Consider the following 9,677-nt stretch of genomic DNA (forward strand, 5'->3'; position numbering starts at 1 on the left):
AATCACCATAGTAACTACGGCAGTCGAGGAGAGTCATTTTGCAATTCGCGAACTGGCCTGTTAATTAAACTAGGGAGTGTTTACATATTATGGGAAGTTAATGTACGGGGAACACAAGGGACATGTCCCCACACACTTTTTCAGAAGGCAGTATTGGATCCATCCGCTTTTTACGGTCCAATTTTTAACGTTATATTAAAAACAGGAGAACCCTACACGCACTAGGACCACGCGGATACAGCGCCCGCTAGTGATGTGTTGATCACGAACGAGTCGGCTCTTTAAGCCGGCTCTTTTAAGTGAACGATAAGAGCCGGCTCCTTTTTTTTTTTTCTTTTTTTAATTAATTCAAGGCAGAATGATAGGACAATTTTCTCCGCGCCACGGGCACTCCATGCACTGACTGTGACTGAATGTTGTGTTAATGACGTCCGTGAAACCAATCAGGTGATGACAGACAAGGATCGTACAATGAAGAGCCGTTTGGGATTCGAAAGAGCCGGCTCTTCTTTGGTGAGCTGAGCCAAATTATCTGGCTCACTAAAAAGAGCCGTAATTCCCATCACTAGTGCCTGATCAAGTCCCCTCTCAACTCCTCCCCTTCCGCTCTCCTCGCGCCGTCATTCAAACCCAGGCTCACATCTGCTTCATGAGGCTGTTTCATAAAGACTACATTTTGTCGACATACCTTACTATGACATTTTTTCATGACATTTTTTGGGATACTTTACTATGACTTTTTTTCATGAAAATTTTGACATACTATACTATGACTTTTATTAATTAATTTTTCAACATACTATACAATAACTTTTTTCATGAAATTTTTCGACATTCTATACTATGACTTTTTTTTCATTAAATTTTTCGACATACTATACTATGACTTTTTTTTCAAAAAAATGTCAACATACTATACTATGTATTTTATTAATTAATTTTTCAACATACTATACAATAACTTTTTTCATGAAATTTTTCGACATTCTATACTATGACCTTTTTTATGAAATATTTCAACATACTATACCATGACTTTTTTTCAATTTTTTTTTGACATACTATACTATGACTTTTTTCATGAATTTTTTAACACGCTATGTGATGACTTTTTTCATGAATTTTTCGACATACTATACTATAATTTTTTCCTTGAAATAATTTAACACGCTGTACTATGACTTTTTTTCATGAAATTTTTCGACCTACTATACTTTGACTTTTTTTCATAACATTTTTCGACATACTATAATGTAACTTTTTTTTTGACATACTATACTATGACTTTTTTTCATTATTTTTTTCGTTATACTATACTCTGACTTTCATGACTGATGTCTGAATGTCCATGTCTATTACAGACCATATCCTATAATTTCATGAATTTTCAAGAAGTTCATAACAAAGCTAAAGAGGCCAGTGAATTTAAAATATATTGTACATTTTCAATATTCAACAATATTAAACAACGCAGCCGGTAATGAGAAAACAATATCCTACCTCAGAGCTTTATCACAGAGAAGAGGTCTCAGTTGGTCTGTATGACGTTCCTCTTTTTCCCAGATGTCATCCACTGAGGCCGCATATCTACAAATGTGTGACAAATAAAAGCACCTGTCTTAACATGCAACACAACTGACACTTAACTTAAAAAACATACAATAACACATACCATAATACACTTTCATAGAATTTATAGTTATACGGTTATTATTAACATTGGAGAGTGGAGAATTGTGGGGCTGCACCCTGAGAGTCGAGGGGTCAAATAGTCGTCTCTCAGTCGTCTTGAAATTTTTTTTTGTCGAGCTGTCATTTTCTTTTTTTTTAAAGGCTAGATCTCTGAGGAACTTTGTACTTTTGTAAATAATGTTGTGCTCTTGTAAACAATTTAATCATAAACACATTGGTTGTATAGATATGATGGTGATGGTGATGACACCGCAAAAAAGTGAGCTCTTTCTCTCACTTCTCTTAGCTTCGGTTTCCCATTGAGGAGTCCTGAAGAGCTCTGAATAGAAGCCCTGTCAGACGCCAGAGACAAGGTTGTGAGGCAGATCCACAGCCATTGTCTCAGTCTACCTGCCAGGCATGGACATGCACGTGCACGGAGGAAGTGCTCCACTGAAAGGTAGACTCCAGGCGATATTTAGGGGTTCAGAGCGTTTTTGTTTTTGTTTTTTTCTCTCAAATCACATAAGCTGACACGCAGAATATATCTGAATAGTCTACTATGTGTCACAGCTTCATAACTGTCACCAGTGGTGGAATGTAACTAATTAAATTTACTCAAGTACTAATCAATTCTGAGATGTCAGCAGTTCTCACTTTATGCATCATGTAAGCAGCCAGATTACATACAGTATTTAGGCTACAATAGAGGCAGTATTGAGCACGGCACGGAAATGTAACCTGATGCAACAACTTTATCAATTCATTAAAAAAAAAGAAAAGTTTTTACTTCAACTTGCAGTTAAACAATAGGCCTACAGGACTCAATACACATGAATGCATCTTTATTTTTCAAACCATTCATCTCCACAAAAAACACTGATATTGCTTTAAAAGTGAAATATATTAAATTCTATAATGTTAAATTATATTGACAACATAACACGCTTAACATGAGAGCAGTTTACAAAATATAGGGAAAATACCATAACAGTAAATTTAAAATACCTACAGTACGTGCAGCCATTTCTGCGTGTGTGTCTTTAAGTAAATATAACATGCAGTTAATACAAAACAAAGAGCTGAATATTGTACAACAAAAATGATTGACCGTAAAGTCAAAAAAGTAGCCAGAGTAGCATTTTTTCCCGCTGCACCTAATGCCCTAAAACTTTAACTGGGTGAATATGAATCCATTATTTGTTGTTAAAAATACAAAGATTCAAATATTGGTGGAATATCTGACCAGCATTTGTAACAGACCAGGATGCACTGATAACGATGTAACACTGACGCTCTTTACAAAACGAGTCTCCAAGTTAACTTCTCGGTCTCTTCATCCACCATGAAAGTGCTATCATCACCCCCATTCACACAGTTTATGTACATTCAAAGATGCAGTATATTAGTTCATTGCAGATGACAGGGCAGGAACATATAGGCCGTTTAAATCACAAGGAAATCATGCACAAAAATGCCCATTATAAGAGAGAATTATTTGTTGATTCTGAAGTCATAACTCAGATGGATTACTGACCAAGGATGCATCAAATCCGATAACGGATACCTGTGACGATGGGGCCGATCTATTCAATAAGTTCTATATTTATAAACCATATACATTAAGTACTGGAATTTTTATTCACTTCCTCACAGATACCCAAAGCCCAGGTATCACTATCGGTATTGGGGCTGGAAAAAGTTGGATCGGTGCATCCCTACTACTGACCATTAACCATTAAATGTCCAAGTACATTAATCTGGTATTATTATTCTTTGATGTCATCAGTTTTCTTATCCAGTCCAATGTGCAGATGTTGACATACCCTTTTGCTAATTTGGGAGCTCCAGGTACAGATATGGCTCTATGGGTTGGGCTGTGAAAAGTGAACGATCCTCTTCATGCCACCATGTTTGTGCACCTGATTGTGCATTGTCTTCTCACAAGTGATAAACATAAAAAGGACGTACAATAAAAGCATGCTGAACTTTATCACTATGGGAAAACCCCACTTTTTGTTCTTGGGCCTCCCTCCTCCAGCTCCTCCTCTGAGTAAGAGCTGTAGTTCCCTGTTGTTGTTCCTCCTCCTCCTCCTCCTCCTCCAGCATGCCTCCTGAAGCCTACAGAGTCTAAAGAGTCCACTGTCAGCGCTTCCATCTCCTCTTTTTCATCCTCTTCATCCCCTTCTATCTCCTCTTCGTCCTCCAGGCCCGAGCTGTGTGAATCACTCTGAGGCTTGGCACTGTGAATATCCGGTCCAGCTCTGTCTTTGTCGGTCAGTGTCTTCGCTTGTTCCTTGACTTTGCGACTTCTCTTCCACTTCATACGTCTGTTCTGGAACCAGATCTTAACCTGGTGAAAAATAACAGGAATGATGACAGTTAAACTGTGTGAACATATTTAGTTGTGTGGGGTTCAAGGTGCAAAAAAAGTGTTCTTCTCTTAAAGGAACAGTGTGTAGGATTTCGGGGTATCTATTGGCAGAAATTGAATATAATATTCATAAGTATGTTTTCTTTAGTGCTAAATACCAAAAAAGCAAGCATTTGTCCACTCCGATGTTGATAAGAGTATTAAATACCTGACAAATCTCCCTTTAAGGTACATTTATAACAGATAAAAAATGTTGACAGCCCTAGTTTTTATGTTACCTGAAGGCCACCGTAGTTCTCTGACATGATTGTGAAACTGCAGTAACGTGTGCCGCAGAGTGCAAAACCGTGGTACCGCCAGACGCCGTCTGAATTTCGCTGCTCCTAAAAAGAGGCAAGGTGAAGGTCCTAAAAGATACCACGGCGTTACCACGGTTTTGCACTCGGCGGCTCATGCTACTTTGAAATGGAGGAGTGAGTGGAGGGGTATTCAGATGGTTGCCATCTGCAACCACACCACTAGATGCCACAAAATCCTACACACTGCACCTTTAAGGGATTTGTTGCTGGGGAGAGGAAGAATGTTCAAAAAGCTGGACACCATTACCCCGTCTTAAATAAGGATGGTTGTAAGCTTAATAACTCGACAGAGACTAGGATGTGAATATACTCACACACGAAAATAATGTACCATGTGATACAATAATTCAATACAATACTCTCGGACTCTCTCACCTGAGTCTCCGTCAGCATGAGTGAAGTGGACACCTCAAAGCGTTTAGGCCTGGACAGGTACTTGTTGAGCTTGAACTGGTTTTCTAATTCCAGTAGCTGCTGACTGGTGAAGGCCGTCCTGGGCCTCCGACACTTCCCCAACATCCCTGCCTGGATCGGTGCTGAGAGGGGAAAATAGAGAGGGGTTATCCTGTGCATTTGTCATTATTTACATTTTCATCTATTTCTGTTAGAGCTCAACATTATTATGGATAGTGGGCCTATAATCAAAAGAAGCCTACAGTAAAGACAAAAAGAAAGAAAACATTCGTTCAACAGATTTTTCTAGTCACAAAATCTCCCAGTTTGATTTCCCTTTCACAGTTTGGATCCTAAGGCTTCCTACCTGCCTGCCTGCCTGTATATCTTATTGTTTTCCCTGTCCGTTAACATTTATTGCCGTGATGTGAGGTCGTGGTGAGAGGATATTGCTTTAGAGGGGTAATAAACCATCACCAGAGAGACCATTACCTTAATGAAAACACTGTAAATGTTATCAATTGATTAAGTAGTAGGTCTATTTCAGGTGTTACCTTTACCGTAAATGTTGCATGTGTTTTATGAGATATATTGTTGTTAAGAGACAGCATCTCAATGTCAAAACCAATATCAACACACCGGTTGTTAGGAGGCTCTAAAAACATTAATAAATTGGCTGCTGACCTATACCCATTACAAAAATAACATACAGCATCTGTGTACATTAAATAACATTTTAATATAAGGGAAACAAATGTTTTTGCCATTTGACTTTAATTAAGTCTAAACTGGATTATAGTTCTTATATCCTGAATTTAAAAAAAAAAAATCTAAAAAAATCAGTGAATTAGCCTATAAAAGATATTTATTTTATAAATTAAATGAAATAATAAGAAACATGGCTTTAACAAAAATCTAAATAAAAAAGATGCTGTAAAGAAAATATTTACAAATATATATAAATATAGTACTTTTTTGTATATTATTATAATAATTCATTTTAATTCTATATATTAAATATAATTATGCAATTTTAAACAAATTATGCATTTAAAAAAAAAATTAAGTGAATTAGCCTATAAAAGGTATTTATTTTACAAATTAGATGAAATAAGAAACGTGGCTTCAACACAAATCTAAATAAACAAGAAAATATTTACAATTATATAAATATAGTACTTTTTTTGTAGATTATAATAATAATTCATTTTAATTAAATATATTAAATATAATTATGCAATTTTAAACAAATAACTGTCATCATCCTTACTATTATTATTATTATTAATATTATTAATATTATTTTGTATTATTTTAAAGCTCAGCAAACTATTGCCTTTGGAGCATCCATGTAATTTTAATGGAAATGTTTAAACTCTCAAATTTAGATATAAACATCATGCAGAAGTTCAGTTACAGGGAAGTAAGGATGGTAATGTATATTATAATAATTCATTTTAATTTTATATATTAAATAATTATGCAAGTTTAAACAAATTATTATCATCATTATTATTATTATTATTATGAAGTAATATTTTATATTATTTTAAAGCTAAGCAAACTATTGCCTTTGGAGCATCCATGTCATTAATAGATAGATATAAACATCATGCAGAAGTGAAGTTACAGGAAGAAGAAAGTTGAGGTGAGACATGGAGATCCTCTCACCTCCATACTCCCCCAGTCTGGGTATCATCATGCCGGCTCTGATCCAGGGCTCCAGCGGCAGCCCCGCTCCCATGGCCCCCTTCAGCTGCTCCGGGTACCCGGGCTGCAGCAGCTGGGTGAAGCCCGGGTACATGAAGGCGGGCTGCTGGCCTCCCAGGGCCGCCAGAGGGTACATGGAGCCCGGGGGCATCCCGAGGAGACCTCCCTGGTGCAGAGCAGCGAGTCCTGACTGCAGGGACAAGCTGAAGAGCTGGGACTTGGACAGGACTCCTGCAGAGAAGTGAGTCTGGTTCTGGTGCAGGGAGGAAGTCTCTGAGCCTCCAGGACTGCTGCTGTAATACAAGCCGTCACTGTCACTGTGCGTCCTCTGCGCCACGTCGAGAGCCAGAAGAGCATCAATGCGAAAGTTTTTAGACTTCTCCATGGTGGCAGTCATTCTGTCCCACGATGCACTTTGAAGGGAAATGTCTCAAATTTCAAAAAGATCTAAAAAGTGAACAGAAAATGCTATATTGTGTCTCCTATCTCCTGAAGAAGTGTCTTCTTTCTGACCTCCTGCATGGGCCACTTCACTCCAACTCCAACTCCAACAGAGATCTGAGAAACGACTCTCACCCAGCAGAGCTGTAAAGTCTGCTCTGCTGTGATTGGCCAGAGCTCTGCAGCACAGGAGGCAGCCAGGGTTTACTCTGTCTTTTAAAGGGTTAATTATAGGCATTGGTGCACCTCCTGTATGTTGAATTATATATATTATAATACAGCAAAGTTTCAAGATTCACTTTATTGTCATTTCACTGAGCATTTGCATACACAGAAGGAAATATGGTTTCTCCCAGCTCCCGTCAGTGCATTAAAAAGGATAGAATAAATAAGTATTAAAATTAACATACCTAAAAATAACAATAAAAGAATAAAATAAGTAAACGTTTCAGACACAATTTCATACAATTTGCAAGTCATACAACCAATTTGCAGTCGTGTTTAGCAGTAGAGAAAATTGCATTTATGTCCATAGTAAAGTGCTGTTTTGCATTACTGTTCCAAAAATTGTCTTTGACAAGTTATAATTCTTCTTAAGCATTCAGTATTCATACACAAGAATAAGTGTGTGACTTTCTTTCTTTCTTTTAATCTATCTGTTATCTGTCTGGCAGTTTGACCTCCAATATCATCCCCCGTCTCAGGTGTGACTTTCTCACACACGCGCATCAATACGAAGGTTTTTAGACTTCTGCATGGTGGTAGTCATTCTGGCCCACGATGAACTTTTTGAAGTGAAATGTCTCAAATTTATAAACGCACAATGAAATATGTAAAAGTTAACAGAAACTGCTATATTGTGTCTCCTCTTCCCTGAAGAAATGTTTTCTTTCTGACCTCCTGGGCCACTTCACTCCAACTCCAACTCCAACAGAGAGCTGAGAAACGACTCTCACCCAGCAGCACTATAAAGTCTGCTTTGTTGTGATTGGCCAGAGCTCTGCAGCACAGGAGGCAGCCAGGGTTTACTCTGTATTTTAAAGGGACTGTTTGTAACTTTCAGAAATGCTTGTTAACAGCGACACCTGTGGCCGTTAAGTCAACGAAAGTCAGCGTCAGGATCGCGCTTGTGCTCGCTCTACATAGACATGAATGAGCATCGCTCAAAACAGTGAGGCGACACACGTCAGCTAAAAGCACAATATCACTATATTTCACCTGCTTGGCAGTAATGTTAGCTGACCAGACGAAGGTCTCTCCATGAATCAATGCTGATACTAGTGTTGGCTTTTCCTGCTTCAGCCTCCCGACTAGGCCGTAGGAAACAGGGAAAACACCGGCACCCGGTCGGAGACGATGACGTTTCTCGCTGCGGAGCCCCGTCACTTCACAAGACACGGGAAACCTCTGTTGGTCTGGAGGAGCTGCAGCAGTTATTTCTGCACAAACGTCCACTGTACATTCACTAGATATTCTCAGAGCTAAACTAACTCTTCTGTAGTGTGTAATGTGCGCGCATGAACGTGAGGTGGAGCGAGAACGCGCACGTTGTGTGAGTGAAGACAAGCAGGCAGAGTCTTGTCTGAACAGCGTAGCCACACGCGAGCACGCATGGGACACCGACCCGGTAGATTTATACCTGTAAAAAGTTATAAACAGTCCCTTTAAAGGGTTAATTATAGGCATTGGTGCACCTCCTGTATGTTGAATTATATATATTCAATACAGCTAAGTTATAATTCTTCATAAGCATTCACTATTCATACACAAGAATAAGTGTGTGACTTTCTTTCTTTCTTTCTTTCAGTCTATCTGTTATCTGTCTGGCAGATTGACCTCCAATATCATCCCCTGTCTCAGGTGTGACTTTCTCACACACTGTCTTGCACACAAATATTGTATTATACACACACACACACACTTGAGAGCTATATTGCATTAATTACTGTAATCTCACTTTACAGAGCTGACGAAATTCATCACTTTACAACTAAGTCTTCATTAAATTTTATTGGCTGCTAAGGTTGACGGAAACCCAACGGTTGTTATCAGCGGTTGCCGCTATGATTATGGGTCATCACCACACCAGGGAGCAGATAAAGAGGCCGTAAACTGACGGAGAGCAAACTCATTTTCTCTGCCTGCAGACGGACACAAAGTATGGACAGGTGACACAACATCCGGTAGCGATTGTCTGCGTTTGCTCCATCACTATACACATTATAATGAGCTTCAGACATGTGCATATAGTAGCCCATAACTTGATGAAACTGTACATTCAGCTTTGCAGAAGACATCTTCCTGTCAACCTAAGCTGAAAGATACCTCAATAAGGCTTCAGGTGGACCTATACAGTTTGACTGGCAGCGTCCAAACTGCATCTATCTGCCCCAGTTTAACCAGTGGTGATTTTCGGCTGGTTTATACAGGACTGATAAGAGACAGTCAGAGGCCTGGGAAAACAAACCGCTCTCACATCAAAGACAAACACACCAACACCTGTTCAGCTACCCAACAACATATAAACTTAACGACGACCTACGGATGTGTGTGCAGGCATGTGCGTATACGTGAAATGTATCCCGAGTATTATTATTATATGACATCGAGATTGTTCAGAAATCAAAGTTCTCCAAGTTGCAGAATAGATATTAGATAGAATTGCTGTAACGGCATGATTGTAGCACGATCAGCATTTGTAGACAAGTAGACTTTAAGAGTTTTATGAA

The 9,677-nt window shown here is 38.6% G+C and overlaps 1 protein-coding gene across 1 annotated transcript; it reads right to left on the reverse strand.

Moving 5' to 3' along the window:
* Nucleotides 1–2,855: 2,855 nt before the first annotated feature.
* On the reverse strand, nucleotides 2,856–7,275 carry LOC119499851 (motor neuron and pancreas homeobox protein 1-like). Its single transcript, XM_037789060.1, has 3 exons — nucleotides 6,469–7,275; nucleotides 4,780–4,940; nucleotides 2,856–4,024 (listed from the first exon to the last, which is right to left on the reverse strand). Exons 1-3 carry the CDS (start codon nucleotides 6,902–6,904, stop codon nucleotides 3,668–3,670), a joined length of 954 nt encoding a protein of 317 aa, XP_037644988.1. The 5' UTR covers nucleotides 6,905–7,275; the 3' UTR covers nucleotides 2,856–3,667.
* Nucleotides 7,276–9,677: the final 2,402 nt, after the last annotated feature.

Source organism: Sebastes umbrosus, chromosome 13 (assembly GCF_015220745.1).
Source record: "Sebastes umbrosus isolate fSebUmb1 chromosome 13, fSebUmb1.pri, whole genome shotgun sequence".
NCBI lineage: Eukaryota > Metazoa > Chordata > Actinopteri > Perciformes > Sebastidae > Sebastes > Sebastes umbrosus.